Here is a 19,976-nt window from a genome sequence, read left to right as displayed (position 1 = left end):
TAAATTTCAGGATGTTTTCACTACCAGTTTTATTGTTAATGATGAGCCAATTACGAGGATCACTTATGTTACCTAGATATTATTTTTCTGCACAGCCAGACTAGTTGATCATAAAGATTCCTCTCAACTCTAAAATTCTTTCCTTCTAATTTAAGATTGTCTTCTGTTGGGGAGTTCCCGTGTGGCTCAGGGATAATGAACCAACTAGTATCCATGGGGACAAAGGTTTGATCCCTGGCCTCACTTAATGGATTAAGGATTCGGCATTGCCATGAGCTGTGGTGTAGGCTGACACTTGCAGCTCTGATTCAACCCCCTAGCCTGGGAACCTCCACATGCTGCAGGTGCAGCCCTAAAAAGACTGTCTATATTTACTCTTATATAGCGAATACAATAATTAATAAATAATCACAGAAGAAAATAAATGAAAAAGTGAACACACACACATCACCCAACTTAGGAAAGTAAATATTATTTTATCTTTAGAAACCCCTGTGTGACTCTAAGCAAGGTAGTCTCCTATTCAGTAAGAAGTAGCCAGAAGCCTTTATAAATTCTGTGAAGAGGAGCAGCATTTAAAGGCCCTATTTGACCCATAATAATCCAGATTGTGTATGTATCTATGTATATAAAATGTCACTATATATAGATGATATGTGTATATATAGTAGATAGAAACTCCAGATTGAATAATAATAATTTGGTTTTTGTTTTGTTTTGTTTAGGGTTGCACCCTCGGAATATGGAAGTTCATAGGCTAGGGACCAAATTGGAGCTGCAGCTGCTGGCCACCACAGCCATAGCAATGCCAAATCTGAGCTGCATCTGTGACTTACACTACAGCTCATGGCAACCCTGGATCTTTTAGCCCCCTGAGTGAGGTCAGGGATCAAACCCACATCCTCATGGATACTAGTCGGGTTCTTAACCTGCTGAGCCACAATGAGAACTCCTTGATTGAATAATTTTAAACAGCTGGTATTTGATCTCTGTTGACCTATTAGGAACACCATTTGACATAGTTCAGTGTCCTAGGTAGATTTAAATTTTATTTAATATAAAAATAGGATCATTCTATAATTGTTTTGTGATCAATTAATTTTAAAAATTGTATCATGGATTTTTTCTAAGTTATTACACATCTCCACTGATATTTTTGCACCTTTAAGTTTTCATGTTCTGATACTATAAATGATGCTGTAATGGACATCTCTTTATATACATCTTTTTCACATTATTGTCTCTTTTGTTCTCTTTTGTTTTCCTATGAGATAAGATGCTTGCAGTGGAAGTGCTGGGCCAAAAGGCAAGTTTGCTGGTGGAAGAGGAGATTTTAAAATATCTCAGAAACAGTCAATTTGCTTTTAATAAAGAATATATGTGTATGTTACCAAAGCAATAGCCAGTAATTTACTTTCATGTATATTTACCAAAACTGATTTTATTGATTTCTAAACTAAGACACAATACTGATCTTTTTTTAAATTTGAATATATGTAATTAATAATGAGATTGATAGTGTTTATATTTCTTGGTCAATTACATTTTTTTTTGACTTTCCAAATTGCTTTCTATCTAGGCAGATGTGCTTTCTTTGCCCATACTGTGTAAGCTAAGATGTAAACAAATGAAACACTGTTTTGACATAACCTTAAGCATAAACATAAATTGCTGCCTATTGGCTTGAGAGAAGGAAACTTTAGTGGGTTGAAATAAGTAAGTCCCTCACCTATGGCTTGGTACCAAGCTGGTCACTGTGATGACTGCTGATTTCTTTCTTTCCTAAGGGAGCCCATGACATTTGTGAAAGTGAAGTGACCTATAACCAAGCCCTCTTTTTCAAAATAAGAAGTAGACAGCCCTTGAAAGTTGGTTCAGCATGACTCCAAAAACAATTATGTGTGCAAGAGAGGATAAGAAAATACCTGAAATAACATTACCCTGAGAGGGGATTTTAGGCTGGTAATTCTGGCTCAACAGAAGCATCTAATGGTTTTTGCAAGGGATAGGGTGCAGGGTGGGTGATTTGTGCATAATATATACCTAAGATAGGCAACTTTTCTAGACCCAGTAACAGTGGTTCAGTGGGTTGTGCTTTTGAGAACAAAATAAGTAAAAAATAGATAAATAAAAGGGGAGAGGAAGGACCAAAAAGAACTGGCCTTTTGTGCACAGGCCACCAATTTCAACTATGCAGAAATTGTATAAGCATGTGATTCTAGCCCCCACATAAAAGTGTCATTTGTTGAGTTTGAGTTGGGCATGACAGGTCACCTACAGTGACACTTTATACCAGTGAGAAACAGAGAAAGTTCTGGTCACAGAGGACTATAGCTCTTTCTTCATTTATGTTTAGAAGTACTCCTAAACCTTTTGATTAAATCCCAAGGAATTTTTTCCCTCTATATTTCTCCCCCCCCACCCCATTTATTTAGTAGTGGGAGGACAGGGTTTAAGCAGAAATAATTTGGAGGCTAAGATATGAATTGTAAAATAAAAGTGATAGTACTTGGAATTGGTAAAACAGATTATCTGCTTTATGAATGTGTATCACTTTCAACTTCTCTTTTAAAGTTGTCATCATTATTTTGCTTAGAGATTCATAGTTTTTTCTACATTAAACATATTAAATCTTTACCTGTTTATACTAAAATCATGTTTTCTAATTTTCTAATTGGTGCTCCTTTTTAATGCTGTTATTGTTATTATTTTGTTTTTTGATAGCAGAGCAAAGCTATACTATTTAAATCCTTCTTGCAGTAACAAACAAAAAATCCAGTTCATTCCTCATGGTTTTTGGCCAGTAGAAATTGACAAAAAAAAAAAGGAGGGCTGTCATATAATTAAGTATAAAAAAGAAAAACAACAGAAGTTAGAGAAAATAAAATAAAATGAAGGAAATATGTAAGATCACGAGTCAGTTATGCAGTAGCAAATAAACATAAAATAGTAGGAAGGAGCAAAAAAAGTCCCTTAAAATTAGTATTTGAAAAGGCAATTTAATTTATATAACCTATATAGATGGCAATTTAACTATATGACCTATTATTGTCAGTATCCACTGGCTGGAAACCACCAGGAACAAAGAAAATATGGCAGACATATTCAATATTAGGGATGGCAAAAAAAAGTGTGTGGGGGATCTGATAATTAGGCAGCAGAATGCATTTTTAGTGAATTTAGGTCAATAAAAAATTTAAAGAACAGGGCAAAATCCTTAAAAACATAACTTGCCTAAATAGGCTTCAAAATAAACACATGATAGAAATAAAATAAGCCTATAACCACCAAGTAAATTTTATATTTAGTTAAAATGTTTCCACAAAGAAAACAGAATGGCCAGATGATTTTACAAATGAGTTCTAACAAATATTTTGACATTATATCCTTTCACTCCTATGCAGACTCTTCTAGGGAATATAAAAATAGAACATTCTCAACTTATTTTGTGTGACAAGTATGTTGACTTCAAAATTAGACATGTATATTATGAGAAAATCACAATTACAAGTATTGCTATACATATCTTAAATTATTAACAAAACTCAATCCAGCAACAAATATAAATATAATGAATCATTCCCAGTCTGGTTTTATCATAGCAAGCCAAGTTTGGTTTAATCTCTAAAGAAAAAAAAACAATTTCACCTAATATACTACATTAACAGATAAAAGCAAAAAAACATACATATGATTATCACAATAAATGCAGCAAAAGCATTGACTAAATCTCATCATGCACTGATGATAAAAAGTCACTTATTGACTGGGAGTGGAAGCGACTACCACATCCTGATTAGGTGAATCTCTGAAATACACACAGCATCCATCCATTTGCTCAGTGGTAAAATACAGAAGCACTCCATTCGCATTAGGAACAGTACACAGACATTCACATTATCAAATCCATTCAGTATTTTACAGAATGTCCTAACAAATCCAGTAAGAACATTACAAAGTTGTAAGATTAAAAGTTGTAAGATTACAAAACTACCTATATAAGTATTTCGGGAAAGAATTTATAGGTAAATTATTAAATTAGAGGGTAAGTTCCCTGATACAATATAAATACACAAAAGTTAATTGTATTTTCTATATACTAGCATCAGTTAGAACATGTAATTAAAAATAAATATCATCCACTGTAATAATAATATATAAAGTGCTCATACTTGTCTATCAAAGGATTAACACATGTAAAAGGTGAGACATATCATGCTTAGTAATAGGCATTAATTAATGTAAAGAGGTCGATTCTCTCAAAAATTGATGTAGTGCATTTACAGTTAACATGTATTTTTCTGGAGTTCTCTTGTGGTGCATTGGGTTAAAGATCTTGTATTGTCATTGCAACAGCTTGGGTCGCTGCCATGGCACAGGTTCTTCCCCTAGCTGGGGAACATCCCTGGCCTGGGAACTTGCATATGCCATGGGTGCAGCAAAAAAAAAAACAAAAAAAACCCAAGTATTGTTCTTTGTTTACTCCGAGGAACTGTGCAAACTAATTCTGAAATGCATATGGAGGAAGAAAAGCTTAAGAAATGAGGAAAAAGAAAATCAAAACACTTGCTTTTCCAGATTTCAAGGCTAATGAAAGGACTACAGTAATTAAGATAGTGCAGGATTGTCATTGGGTTACCAAATTTGCCAGTGGAATACAGTAGAGCTCAGAAATCAACTCATACAAAATATAAGGACTTGCTATATGGTAGAGATGGCATTAAAGGGTAGTGGAAAAGAAAAGGTTACTGAGTCTTTTTAGTCTAGAATAGCAGGTTATTCATACAGGAAAAAAAAAAAGATTTCAGAATAGACAGCATTAATGTAAAGCAGATTAAGTATTTAAATATAAAAGAATCTGTGGCATGTAGACTCTAAAAGAACTGAGGCTTTTAGTCCAACAACCCTCAAGGAACTAAGTCTTGCCAACAACCCCATGAGCTTGGAAGGGATGCTTCTCTAGCTGAGTATCAAGACAGATCCCAGTCCTTGCCAGCAACTTCACTGCAGCCACATATAAGACTCTGAGCAAAGGACCCAGTTCAGCCATGCCTGGATTCCTGACCAACAGAAATGGTGAGATAATAAATGTGTGCTGTTCTAGACCATTACACTTGAGATAATATTGTTTTGCAGCAATAGATAATGAGAAGAAAATTAAAATGCTTAGAAGGAAATAGAGGAGAACATTTTCAGTGCCAAAACCTTAAGAAAGATTCTTTAATAATATGCAAAAAAGTATAAATAATAAAGCAAAACACTAACATATTTGTTTACATTCAAATTAAGAACACCTGTGTATCAAAGTATATCACAAAAGTCATAATACAAAGATCATGAAAATATAAGCCAAGAAGTTATTCTCAACAAATATAACCAAAAAAAGATTAGTATTAATATACTGTAAACTTCAACGAATCAATGAGAAAAAAAGAACACAATGGAAAAATGGATAAAAGACATGAATGTGGATTTTGTTTCACCAAAGAAGAAACATAAATGGAAAAAATAAGGACTACATACTGTGTGTGCTCTATGTCATTAATAATCAGAGGAATGCAGGAAAAAAAAAAAAAAAGGAAAAAGGTAACATCCTTTTACCCCCACCAGACAAGAAAATATTTAAAAGTATGAAGAAGGTCAAATTCAGGAGAAATTCTGGAGCAACAAAAAATTTTGATAATGGCTGGAAAGTCAATTTGTACAGACAATCTGTAAAAATAATTTGGTAGCATCTAGAACAGTTGAGGATGTGCTTTGAGCCCAAATATATATTCTAGGCTAGAGTGGGGCTGGGTGGAAACATTCTGGGACAAACAAAACACAATGACAAAATTCATGTATACGTGCATTATATGACATATACTAGAAGTTTTATATATAATGGTTGAATTTGTAAAAATTAAAAATGTACCCCAAATCTACCAAGATACAAGACAAAGTATGGTATTTCAGATAATAGCATACTCATATAAGGGAACACTGTCATGTTGAAAATAAATGATCTCCACCTACAGACATCAACATGCATTAGATAAAATTCTGAGCAAAGAAAAGCAAATTGCACAAGAATATATCCAGAATGTTACTGTTTACATAAAGTATAAAAACATGTAAAAATATACAGTATGTTGGTAAGATAGAGACATATGTGGTAGAACTATAAGGAAAAGCAAGGAGATGGTAAACATAAAATCCAGGGTAGACGTTACCTCTGGGAGAGCTGGTCAGAGCAAGAGGACATGGTCATGAAAGGTCAGATATGTATGCTTTGTACCATACTGTAGTGTGTGAGCATAGGAATTCTGACTCTAGGTCCCAGCTTTGGCCACGGAAATTTATCATAGGGGAGGGCTTCCGATGGGGTCAGCACATCTTTTCAGTGTCAACAAATTAGCATAATCTGTCTTGCATATCTATAATACCTACAGCTTGATAAATGGGGGGGTAGGGGTGGGGGCAGCAGAGCTGGCATAGGCAAGGATCAACAAAAGAGTGTCTTGTAATCTGCATACAGTAAACCTTAGCAAGAGTGTTGACAGCAATATCCAAGGAAAATCAATCGCAGGAAAGGAATCCCTCTCTTCAATGTTATGAACGCTATTATCAAAGGTCTGTGGCACTTGGTCCCAATGCAGAGGTGCATTCTCTCTTGCACTCCTTGCTGGAAAGCTGAGTTTCTGGCTGGAGGCTCTGGAATTTACTCCTGGGTTGTAATCTACAGCCATGGAAGAGAAAAAGTATCCAAACTTACAAAGACCAAGCAGAGGATAAAGTACTGTAAGATTTTACCCTTACACAAAGAATATATATGAATGACGAGAATTAACAGAAACAATTATTCTATAGAGATGAGATCATTCTCTATTGATATAATAATTTGTTATATACGGTGTGAAGGTATATAAATATTAAATGTGTAATGCGGCTACGCTACTTCAGATTGGTTATTTTTTTCCAACATAGCCAGCAGAGTAAATGATAATGTTCACACATAGTCTTAGACACCCCCAGCTTTTATGAATATTTCATAATAAATAAATGGAAAATTTTAATGGGAAAAATACAGTGATTACAATTACAATGTAGATTGCAATTATGTATTTACTGAAAGAAGGTATGAACATAAAGTTATGATTAATGCTATATGAACAGCACTTGTAAAATGAAATAAAATTTCAGAAATAGCATCATAGTTAAATTCAAAAGTCTCTACTTCAGTAAAACTCAGAAGGAAATAAATTCTTTGGAAAAACTCAAAACTTGACTCTAGAAATGATGAAGACATTGAAGCTGAAGTGAAAATTTGAATAAATTCTTTCTTAAAATGTGAATATGAAAAAAGGATTTTCAAATCAATATATTATTTGCATAATTGTGATTTTACATGCTTGTGCAATTCGCTTGATATAGGAAAGACTAAAATAGGTGTATATTTGGCCTATATACCAATTATGTATGCTCGAAATCTCTGAAAACATTTTAATATTTCCTTATTAGGAAAATGGTGCATCACATTATATATGGGTTTGATATATAATGAATTGGAAGTAATCAGAAAGAGGAAAGAAATAGTGTTCTATTAATTCCCACATGTGGTTTTATTTAATTCTTACATCAACTCTGGAGGAGTTTTACAGATGAAATGGAGATTTAAAATTAAGGAAGTTGCCCAAGACCTCACAGCTCTTCACTGTTTACTGACCTAGGGATCTGTATTGGCTTTTATCTAATTTGAAAATTCATATAGTATATAAAAGGGTTGTGAATATAACATTCTTAATAGAAGTATCCCTCTTCAAGTTAAGCAAGGAAATGGGAGAAAGGTACGAACAAAGTTTATGAAAAACCTACCAGTGCAATCTGTTGGTTACACACAGGAAAGCTTATAGCCTCTTCTAGTAATGGAATCCTGCCAAGTTTTCATGTGTGTATTCAAGTAAGTACCTTTCTACTTAGGTTTTCAATAATGGGACTTTCTGAGACTTTTATCATTTATGTTGAGTAAGATGCAAAGTATAACTGAATGTATGCACATTTCAGTTTATTTTGGTAAATCTAGAGAAATAACAGTTCCAGCAAGTTAGCATCGAATTAACCAAAGCACCCAGGTTAATGTCTGAAAATGGAGAGTAAAACCCACCTATTTTGTATATGGTTATCTTTTTATTAACCACATTTTTATAGGCATTTGTCTCTTCATGGGTATTTTATGGAAGCAGTTCCATCACTTCTTGGTTGTATTATGTTCTTACAAATCCCATGTTAAACTTTTGTGAAATATTGCATTAAGGCATCAAATTAAAATGGCTCAATATATTTTAAAAAGCCTTATTTTAAAATTCCAAGAACTTTAAGCAAATCTACCACAAAATTAATCTTTTGGAACAAGGCAAAGGGATAAATGAACACAATTAAAACAATAAATAAGTACCAATAAAATTGGGCAGTAATCTTTCACTGCAAGATGACAAAGGTAGACAGCATTATTTACATTATGCAATGAATAAAGTAAGATGTGCACAATACATTGTTCATAGAAGTGTGTCAGATTTTAATTCAGGGATTAGAGATTTCATATTGTTCATTTATTAGTTGAGAAAAGTGCCAGTGATGGGAGCTGAATTGATTTCCAAAGGGAGGAATGGACAGTATCATGGATGTCATGTGTGCATGAACTTCTGCTTCCTTATATCAAGACCAACATGTATACCGTACACATGGAAATAGGGAAGACAGTATATGAGAAAAGCACATATCCAGGACATTTGGAAACCTCAGTTACTTAATTGATATTCAACATGAGTGTTAATACACTAGAAAGAAAATTTTCATCTCAAGAGAGTCAGAGCAATACAGAAATATTTTAAAGAAATAAAACAGAGCAACTGCAATGTACTACAGAAAAGATTTGCTCAGATTACAATTTATCTTCCTCTTTTTTGAAATTTTAGCTACAACAAGATTTCAAAGAGATTCTTAAATAGTTCACACAATATTGAACACAGCTGTTACAGGATGATTCTCCTTGTGCATGTTACTTTCTCTGGTGATTTAGGTTTAGCCTTCCTTCCTTCAATCCCTCCTTCCTTCCCTTCCTTCCTTCTGCTGTTATTTACATGAAAGGGAAAAGAATAGCTTGTTTTTATCTTCCTAAAGTGAGTTCTTTTAAAATGTATTTGACTGTCAGCTCCATAGGTTTTGTTCACTACTGCATTCCCAGAATTGGTAGCTGTGTCTGATAATGTGGATCTGAAGGTATTTAGATGGGAGGGAGAAGAAAAGAAGATGCCCACTGGCCAGCTGGAGCCTAAATGAAACAGAATTATTCATCTTAATATTATTAGTAGCACCTCAGTCAGATTGCATTCACACATCCTTTTCAGGGTATCCCTCGATATACAATAATAGACCACATTTCTCTGTGACAAACATATTGGGGTAGTTAAGTGAGCCCCCTCCCCAAGGGGAGAGGGTAAGGGTCAGCACTTTTGTTTGTGCTTCTCTTTGGAAAGGCTACTCAGTGATGGGACATCCTATGATAACTATAGTCAAACCTAAGACCATCTCTGTCCAAATTTACCAATAACTTGGTAACCACTCCCTTTCCTCATAACCACCACTTCAGAAATATGTCTACTACAGAACAGGCAACACTTTCTGTGCCTTTCCTTGGGTGGTAATCACTACCTGGCATGCTCCTGCTCTCCTCTTCTTGATGAATACCTACTAGTTCTGAAGTCTCTGGAGAGACCACCAATTATTCACAGGGCAGAGTCAATATCAAGCAATTTTTGTTCTTCCCTCATGCTAATCAATACCTTGACAGTAAACAGGCAAAAAGTACAATGAATACTTGAGTTGATAAACAAATTGTAAACCTGCTCCAAATTCCTTAACAAAAATAGATCCCCTATAGACACCACAGGGGCTTCAGATTTATCTGTAACAAAAGTACCAGCAAGTTGTTGTGAGGATTGTAATGCATGCATGGAAACCTTATGGTTCTGTGGATCCTTATCTTTAAAACAAAAACAAACAAACAAACAAAAAAAGCCATCACCGTGCCAACCTAGTGTACCACCTACTTAGAATCTCAAGGGACCTGCTAGAAACTTCCTTTTGGAGGTCTCATGCCTGAATGAAGATCCTCCCAATGGCAGGCGGGGCAGATGTAGAGCACAGGTGCATAGTACTAGGATGTTCTCACTGCTTAGTAAGTTAGGATAATGTATGGAGAAGCAAGAAATGGATTGAGAGCAAGTCAAAGGCAGGACTTGGAATTAAGTTAAGGGAGTAGAGGCAAGACTTGCCCGTCACTGAAGGGTGAAAGTTTTAGTGGCTGAAAATGTGGGTCTGCATTTCCCAGCTTCTACCTTCTTAGCTCCACACAAAGTCCTAAGTTAGCCAAAAACCTAAAAAAGAGGGCTACTACAAATTATCCCAATCATAGCCAATGTGGTTTTAGCTTTTATTTATTTATTTATAGGAGTGTTTTATATATACACAGTTCAAACCAACTTGTCTGCGATCTTCAGCATAGGTTTTTGTTTGTTTTTTTGCTGCATAACTGGATAGGTGTGAAAAAAAATGAAAATCAAAACCAAAAAATCCCATGGTTTGGAAGACCTAGCTGAACCTATCTTTAAAAATAGAATTAATTCAACATTTTACTTGGGCTTAATACAACATAAGCTCATATAAATTACAGCTCAAGCTTCTACAAGTTAACTATAGAGAATGTGAGAATCTATTGTTTGAAGTTCCTACCATCCTTTGTACCAAAAAAAAAATCTGTCTAGTTCTTAAAATACTATATGGATTTTTTCTGCCAACATGAAGGGAAATGATACTAGCCAAGTGCTGAAAAAAACTGCCTTAACAGCTGGTTTTAGACACACTTTAGTCTACATTTAAATAAGCAGTAGGTAGGCCACATGTTAAATTCCTGGCTCTAAGAATATTAGATCCCTTACCTCTATAAGTGCTGTTACACTTACATTGCCTTTTATTCACATTTTCTTCTATATCAGTGATCTTTTTCTAATTATGACCAAAGTTAAGTCAAACATAGCAACTTTAAAACCAGTTACTATTTATAGATAACTAAATGTGATAGACTTTTTATCAAGAACATCTAGGATCTATGATGATGTACCAAAAGCTCTGCTGATAAATGATGCCAATCAAACATCAGTGGCAGACATGAGATGGTGTTTCCATAAAAGGAAAAAAAAAAATTAAACATAACTAGTTTATGTTTGAAGAAGAGAGGTTCTTCTTCAAACATATTTGTGGCAGATTCTCTGCCATGTCTGAGAATTGGACATAAATAATTATCTCGTTCTTACTAGGCATTTACTGATTCTTCCATTTGTCTAAAAAGCCAGCCAATCGAATGTCTAATATTTGGGGTCTAAGTTGAGTATGTATGTGTTGTTGTGTCATCTGCCTAAAACTTGTGCCTCTTTAGGTTTCTGTAGAATACATTTAAGCATAATCATAGATTTATCTTCTTTCTCCTGAACAGATTCTCCCATTTCCTTCCTTTCTGGAATTTCCATTACAGTAAATTCAACTGTGGATACAGCCTGTGTCATCCAAAGTGAGAAATTTGCAATATTTCAGAACGTCTGAAAACCAGATCAACATTACCACCAGATGCATGTTACTTTTGTCAGAAAAATTAACACATTTTTTTCAGAATTTCAATATTTAAGTTGCATTATTTTAATGAATGCTTTTATCCCAACTAGGCCTAAGTTTGGGGAAGTTAAGGAAGAAAGGAATTGATTTTATGGAAAGGATATCTTTTTAATCGTTTTCTTTGGAAGTGTCACATGATAATCACTGCATTATTTTCATGATAAGAATAAAAATGAGTGGTGAATCTATTCATGTTTTTCCTAGGAAAACTCCCTAGAAGTACAGGACCTAGACGTCTGAGATTATAAAGCAGGGAGTCCCAAGCATCAACAAATACACATGTATCCAATGGCTGGGCCATCCCTCACCTGTGAAAATCATTTTGTTAAGCATGTTCCTTTTTGAAGCTATAAATAACATATTCCCATGTTGTTCCCATATCCATTCACAGAACTGCTCTTTCTGTTTCATTTTTTCCATCTCTCTCCCTTCCCCTTCACGTACTCAACCTGGCTCTCTTCTGCCTGTCGGCCTGTTTCTGTGCAATGTAAAGGAAAAGGCATGGTAAAGCTTCTGCTTTCCCTGCTGTTACCTGCACATGTTTGTAATTCTTACCTTGATGGGACCTAACATTACCACCAATCCCAAAGCCTTTTTATTTGATCTAAAATCACACATCCTGAGAGTTGAAATCAAGCAAACACTGAGACTCTGATCAATAACAGAACTAGTGTTGCCATGCATGTAGCAATGTTACATGCTTGGTGATAACCTTGAGGTAGGAAGAATAACCTTTCTTGAGAATAACAGTGTGGACTCAGGTCCTCAGTCAGGGTTGAGGGTCCTCTCAACCCTGTATTAATACAATATGATTTTCATTCATTTTGACACTGTAGAGAGAAGGCAGGGAGGGATTCCCAAGGAAGTAGATGGGGTGGGGGGGGAGTGGTCTGCTTTCACACTGTAGTGTAAGAAAAATGACGGTCCAGTTAGCTTTAGCTGGAATGTAACATATCCACAGCTTTATCACCTTGGAGGCACATTTTGACATAATAACAAACTACTGAGAAAGAACCACTTTTATCTAGGTCAGAATGACAGACTCCCAAGTGTTAAAGCCTAGAGGAGGGGGGATGGGGACTACAGTCTGAAACATCAGGAAGAAGACTGCAATCTGTACAGAGATTTTCATCAAGTCTCCACACCGCCTAACGTTTTTTATCCAACCCATTATAATTACTCCACTGGCTTCTAATGGCATAGCACTCTGATTTCAGAGCCTACTGAAATAAAACGAACCACATTTTATGACGACTACATTTATAATAAGATGCAGATGGTAAAGGAAACAGATGCCTCTGACATCATCTCCCATTCGCCTTTAACTTATGCAGACACTGGCAGTCTGTAGACTCATTCAAAGGGATGCAAGCTAAGTCAGGCAGTTTTCCAATTCTGTTTCCAGTCCGAAAAAACACTGGCAGCAGTGGCACTGTTTTCTTTGAGTCATACAGTGATAAATCCACAGGGAGAAATCTGATTCTAAGGCTGTGTCAGGCTTTGATGCAAAATTAATCATCAGGACAGAGGAAAAAAAAAAATCCCCACAAATATCAGGAGTTTAGCCATTAGTAACTACTGATTGTTTCGCATGACAATGAGAGAAAGGATAGAGTGGGAGTGGTGATGGTGAACAGGAGGCAAAAAGAGCATTTTAAACAGGTAAACAGGTCTAAAGATACTCTACCAGTCCTGGGCGCCCACTGTTCGAAGGCTGACTCCTTATTACTTCCAAGTAAAAAATGTTAAGGAGGATTTTCAGGTCACTTTCTGACCACCAAAAAATAAAAAGGTAAAAGAAAAAGAAATCTATTCTGTATTCCCATCTGTATTTTCCAGAAAGGAGCCTACAATTCTCCCAGGAACTTCCACTATACCCAGTGATATCACTTAACATTATACACAGTAAAAGGATTGTGTGTGTGTGTGTGTGTGTGTGTGTGTATGCGAGCAAGATAAGTGTGTTAGGACACACCTTTTAAAAAAGATAAAGAACTTTTGTGGTCCATCTTGAAAGCCAGAGACGCTTCGGTAAAGCAGCAACTGCAAGGTCTTTTGCAGTGTGTGAGGTTCCTAGACAGATCGGCCAGTTACAGATAAAGGAAAGAGTTAGAAAAAATCCTTTAAAATCTTCCTGTCTCCCCTGGCCACTGTAATATAACTTCATCTACACCTCTGCAGCAGAAACATTTTAGAAGAAAACATTCAAAAACAAAGGCAAGGAAAGTAGTGACATAAAAAATAAATCCTGCTAGGCCAAATACAGTGCCTATTTTTAAAATAATCTCTCTGTGCGTAGTAACAAACTGATCACACACACACACACACACACACACACACACACACACACACACACACACTACAAGAATAAACAAACTCTTCTAATTCCACAAATTGGGTTGGAAAGTATTAGTGCAAATTTCTGCTGACCTGCAGCATTTAGTCCATAAACTTTGGATATCCTAGACGTTCCATCAGTGTCCAGCAGATGTTTTCTATCAGTTTAATTTCCTCTCTAGGCAAGTTCTGTTTCCAAACATTAGTATTAGTTGGTGATATTTCCCCTTCGTAGGGAAGATAGAAAAGGTTTGTGGAGGTGGCAAACAATATTTGGTTTAAACTAGCAGGAGACAAAGGAATTCCAAGAAAGGCAAAAATCCTTTCTGCGATTTTCTGAGGAAAATGCACGATATCTTCAAACTTGACCAGCTGGTAGCTGGTAGGCAGCAGGTCGGCGTTTATCCTCAGGGCTGCAGCGGTGTTTGCCAGCCACACGTGAGCCAGCAGGGAGACTGCGTGTGGCTTGGGTTTTGATAATTCTTTCCTCAAGGCTTCATACTCGGAAGCGTAGCCTGAGTTTAAGTTACATTGGCCTTTGCCTCCCTCTATTTTCAACAGTTTAGCTAAGTGCTCTGGTACATTCTTCAAAGAGTAAAGGCTCGGTTTACTACTATACAGCATGGAATAAATCCAAGCCCGAGGGTCCCTCACTATGTACAAGGCCCTCATCGAAGCTCCTAACACTTCTTGAAAGAAATGCAGCTTTAAGGTCCAGCTCCCACTGCTTAAGCTGAGCACAGGCCGAGCGCTGGGGTAATGGACCAGGTGTCTCCTCAGGGCCCTGATGTATTCAGCGTCTCTATCAAAGGCGCCTTTCATCCTACTTCTTTGTTCCAGCAAAGACTCTCTCCTTTTCAATTTTCTTTTTTTGTCCTTATTCGTGGTAAAATATTGGGCCAGTTTACCCCTACTGGATTCATGCAGATGGATGTTTTGCAAATGGAGTTTGGTGTCTTGAACCAAGGACTGCAGCCAGCCTCGGAGTAAGCGGAAATGCACGCTGTGGACATCTGGCGCTTTCCATTCACAGGCGTCTACAAAGGAATCAATTTCAAATTCAGTTTCAGGGATGTCAATGTAGGCTGTGGGAACCCTGATGTAGAGAAAGTCACTGCTGTTAAAGAAAAGTTGTTTGAGAATTTCGGCTCCGGAACCCGGAAGTGAGGTAATGACGACATCAGGAAGATGGACGTGGTGCCCATTGGGAGACAAAGCCTTGGCGCTCGCCTCGGCCCCCATCCTTGCCCACTTTGCACAGATGGGCTGCGTGCAAGTGCTCCACACATCCAGCAACTCGATGAACCACAAGGCAATCACAAGTATGAGGATCCACCGCATCAGCTTTCGAAAGGAAAGGTAAAACCGCCACTGAAAAGTTAAGACCACCAAGCTGATGCACAAAACCAATCCAACTGCTACATTGAATTTAAATCCAAAGGGGAAAATCACTCTATCACGTCTTATGGGCTTTGCTATTGCCTGAGTGCCCAAACCAAATCGGGTTATTTGGACCTGATCAGCCACACTGGCAAAGCCACCAAATCCCAGGTAATCGAACCTTGTCTTCAAGTTGTTGTAGTCAGTTACAATGGAAACAGTATGTTCAGTATTATTGACATTGAGAGAAATCTGAAGTCCAGAATTGGAATTATCAATAAATCTGCAGCTGGATACATTGACATATGGCCCATAAAAGATATAGGCAATTCTTGTGATTGTGGAATCCATCTGAAATGTAACATTAACAAACTGAGTCCACCGTTTCTTAAATTCAGCGGCTTGCTCTGCTTCCTGTATACTAGCAATGGGGCTGCTGCCACCATGATCAAACCAAAACATTTTGTAATGAGCATCCCACACGTCCATCATGGCGCCATTGTACCTGTTCATAAACCTATATGGGATGTACTTAAAATCAATGTCCAGATTATGAAAGAAGGCACTGACAGATTTTATTGGGGAACTGTTTTGCCTCTCGACATGGTCAACAACTAGCAGAGTTTGAGAATTTAAGAGAAGTAGAGCACGATAAACACTTTTCAGCTTCATTGCTGAAGAGTAAGCAGACACTGCCTCCCCACTGACAAATATCATTTCCCCATGTTGAGAGGCAGTAATGATCTCCCCTGCTGCATCACCCACCTCCTCACCTGTCCACTTGAGCCACTGGGCACATTCTCCCAGCTGACCCTCCCAGGGCTTATTACACTGGCTTGTGGGTGATGGGGCAAACACCAATACGTTGTTAAGGTGGCTCAACTTGGGCCCGTAGAGAGCTTCAGAAACAAACACCTGCCCGTTGGGGGCAAAAGTAAATGAGTTCTGATCTGGATGTTCATGTCCTGGGTTAAAGCTTCTCCACCCATCAATCCATGAGTATGGCTGGAAGTGAACTATGTCATACACAGCTCGCCCTCCCAACTTCCCAGATTTAAAAGACACAAAGGTATTGGTCTGTGTATTTGGCAACCCAGCCCCATAGGTGACAACACCCCAGTTAGGAAACGTGTGCAATTTTGCAGTACCATATTCCGCAGGAGGCTGTGGGGTGAGCTGGGGGTCGTACCAGATGTATTCAGTGTGAAGAGTACTCCACCTTTGGGCAGTAGAGGGTACCATGGGTCCATCTTTAGGTCGGTGCCTTCTGATCTGCTGAGCTAACCAATTTCCAGCTCCATTCTTTAAGATGAACTTATCCAGAAAAACTAATTGGCTCTCTGGACCATAAAACCAATTATAATTGGAATCTGCTATACCCACAGTTCTTTGGAAGCCTGGCAAAAGGGTAGCATAATAGAACCAAAAGTGCATTTTTAACCAATTATTATCTAAGTTGTTGATATTAAAATGGCGCTGGGCCAGAAAGACATACTGTGTGACTGATTTAGCTGTGTAGCTTCCATAGGCCACACCTTCATCCAGAGAACCATCGACAATATGATTCAACAGAAACATTGTCTTTTCCATCACATCTACTACCACCTGTTTCCAGAGATTTACTTGAGAGCCTTTATCAACCCCAGTCACCAAGGCCCCGGTGAGTAATGCTATCATATTAGTAGCTTGGTGGTTATGAAGAAGTTGTTTGCCCCATGAGCGGACCTTGGAATACTCATACATTTCTTCAGTAATAGCCCATATTTTTCCTAGGTATTTTTGTCTTCGATGATCATCTAATAAGTTATATAAAAAGTCAAAGGCAGTGGCAAAACCTGTTAAGGAATGGCCAACTGGAACCTCATCTCCTGGTGCATTCTCCACCAGCCAGTCCTTGTAGCCAACCATCCTGTCCATATATTCCAAGACAAATTCAAAGGCAACTTTGTCTTCTGGGCACAACAAACAGTACAAAGCTAAAGGAGGCAGATTGTTACCATAAATTTCATTCCACTTGGCAGCAAAATCAGCATGCTTGGGTGGAGGTAGGTAGTATGTTGGGTTGGACAGCATAACTGTCACTGCACTTCTAATAGCTCTAAAAAGATGCACATGGCTTGTGCGAGACTTCTGTCTCATTGCTTGGATCTCTCCGGCATCAAAATATAAATGTGGATGAAGCATACTTTTCTTCAGCTTTTGGTTGGGTCTGATATCTTGCACTTTCTGTGTCTTAAACTGATCTATGTCATCTGTGAAAACTGCCCAGTCAGAGTAATTGCTCACAGATTCCTCAAAAGTAGAGAAAGCAAACATCACTAACACTAAAAATAAGAAATGTCCTGTAAACATTAACGCCATGATCCATCGGGGAGTTCCTCTCCTTAGGCGTACGTGTCACACACAGCACTCAATGTGTTTCCCATCTGGTGAGTTTAAAACATACATTTAAGGCCTTGATAAAACAAAGACTGTAAATCACATACGCTGTGAAATCCAGCTAACATTCTGCTCATTCAAAATAAGCACAGTCACCAAAAAGAAAACTTATACTGTGGGTCTGTGTCCCTGACGCAGTACTGCTTTCAATAAAGCTTCAAGGAAGGTTAAAACCTCTAATTTTCCCATATCACACAGCAAACAGAGGTCAAACATACTATGAATTCACAATTTACTTCCTTGACATCAATCTACCTAACTTGACGAGTCAAGAAACACACGTTGTGAAAAAGAAAAAGCACTCCCAAATCCAAATTAAGAAATCATTCCTGCCGTAGGATACCACCACCTGTGATAGGATGCCTGATGCCTTTGCTTGTGTGTGTCCAGAGAAGTTGATGAAGTACTGAAATTCTTGGAGAGGATTAGGTTGTTACTCCTCTCAGCTTTTTACACTTCCTGCTTTGAGAATTTTTTCTTCCTCCATTTTTGAGATAAAAATATCCTCAACAAGTGTTCAAAGTCCTACTTGGTTTTAAAACACTCAAAATTCTTGCCCTCATTTCAGATCTGTCTTTCCAGGCTTACTTACTCATCAGCCCATTATGACCCAGAGAAAGCATTTTCCTGTCTTCGTTTATCAGCTTCATCAGTATGACTAGGAAAATCTCATCTCTTCAGCCACCTAGGTACTTCTCTTCCAATCATGAAGTAACCACCAACTGGGAAAGAAAACTCCCCTTTCACCAACAGTGAGGTCTCCTTTCTGCTCCTTTTTCATGACACTCTTTTTCTGGAGGAAAAACAAAACAAATTCTCTGAAGCTACTGGTAGGCTGGGAATGGACAAAAACGGAAGATTTAAATGCTCTACCATCCCTTCATAGAAATTTTAGAATCACAATAAAATCTGTTATTAAGTACAATCTAAGTTTGACCAAATGATTCTTTTTTCTTCTTATACTTTTCAATGCACACATTAGGATAACAATGAATAGTGGCAGAAGACAAGCGCTACAAGACAGAACTTACCCCGGAGTATTTAACTGTGTGGCTTGCTTTTAGTCTTGTAAAATGTTTTTAATTCAAGTGCAGTTAATACAAGGTGAGTCCTGCTGTCATTCTTGTTTGGATCATGAAGGACTCAGAGACAAAAAGCGAAAGTTGAAAGGACCATTTTGATTCAGTTCGAGGGTTTAGGTTTCAAGGGATCAGAAGGTGTCTTTGCAAGGGGAACTACCAAGAACAGGCACTTTTCTCCAAGGAGAAGTCATGACAACGTGTGGGAGCTCTGCTCCAATCTCTCTCGCCTGTGCCTCGTTTTACATCCTTACAAGAAGCCACCAGAGGGAGCTCAGACCCAGACTTAAGGAGCGGCTTCGCAGCTGCCCGTCTTGGCTTCTGAAGAACCTAAGCAAGTTTCAGTCTTGGACAAGTCTCCTCTCTGTGGGAAACATTAACGCTAGGAGTTTCCTGATCCGCCCTGCCTGCCTGTTGCATTTTTTTTTATTCGCTTCCTACGAACAGGCCAACTCTATCCCCCGCTCCCCATCCCCGACCTCCGGCTGTGGATTGGGGACAAGAGACCCCTAAATGGCCGAGTCTGCTTACCTTGGTAGGTCTGGATGGGGTCTCCCGGCAGCGGTGGGCCCCAACGAGACGGAGGCGGAGAGTTCGAGAAAACTGCTCTGCACAAGGAAACGGGCCGCTTGGTCCCCGGCAGGGCTCCCCGCGCCCCCTGCCCGGCACCCCCAGCGCTCCAACAGGCTGTGGCCCCGCGCTCGTCTCCCGCCCGGCACTGGACACGCCCGCTCTCGGGAAACGCCGGACGCCCCCGGGCAGCCCCGGACCGCAGAAGGCAGATGCGCGCGCCGTGGGCGCTCTCGGGGGACGCAGTGTCCAGCGGAGCGCTGGCGTCCCCAGGTCCCAATGCCGCCGCGGCCGCCGCTCCTCAGTGCCAGCTCCGGCGGCGCGGCCCGGAGAGGGCGAGAGACGGCGACGCGGGCAGGGGGCGGGGCGGGAACGAAACGAGGGCGGGGCAGGGGCGGGGCCTCTGGGCCTGGGAGGGCGAGGGACCGCGAGTCGGGCTGTGGGCGGGGCGGGAAAAGATGGGGC

The 19,976-nt window shown here is 38.6% G+C and overlaps 1 protein-coding gene across 2 annotated transcripts; it reads right to left on the bottom strand.

The window, feature by feature from the left end:
- Nucleotides 1,680-19,833, bottom strand: DSEL (dermatan sulfate epimerase-like). 2 transcript variants are annotated; one of them, XM_021099387.1, is made up of 3 exons: nt 19,473-19,832; nt 14,137-18,655; nt 1,680-6,718 (listed from the first exon to the last, which is right to left on the bottom strand). In XM_021099387.1, exon 2 carries the CDS (start codon nt 17,782-17,784, stop codon nt 14,146-14,148), a length of 3,639 nt encoding a protein of 1,212 aa, XP_020955046.1. In that variant the 5' UTR covers nt 17,785-18,655; nt 19,473-19,832; the 3' UTR covers nt 1,680-6,718; nt 14,137-14,145. The 2 variants fall into 2 exon arrangements, with proteins under 2 accessions (XP_020955046.1, XP_020955044.1); XM_021099385.1 differs by having other exon boundaries at nt 3,293-18,655; nt 19,473-19,833.

Source organism: Sus scrofa, chromosome 1, assembly GCF_000003025.6.
Source record: "Sus scrofa isolate TJ Tabasco breed Duroc chromosome 1, Sscrofa11.1, whole genome shotgun sequence".
In the NCBI taxonomy this organism is placed as follows: domain Eukaryota; kingdom Metazoa; phylum Chordata; class Mammalia; order Artiodactyla; family Suidae; genus Sus; species Sus scrofa.
The sequence above is the reverse complement of the archived record's forward strand: the minus strand, read 5'-3'. Positions and strand labels throughout refer to the sequence as shown.

Bases quoted from the DNA above. Each gene is read 5' to 3' on its own strand.
- DSEL (XM_021099385.1), bottom strand. From the start codon at position 17,784: ATGGCGTTAATGTTTACAGGACATTTCTTATTTTTAGTGTTAGTGATG.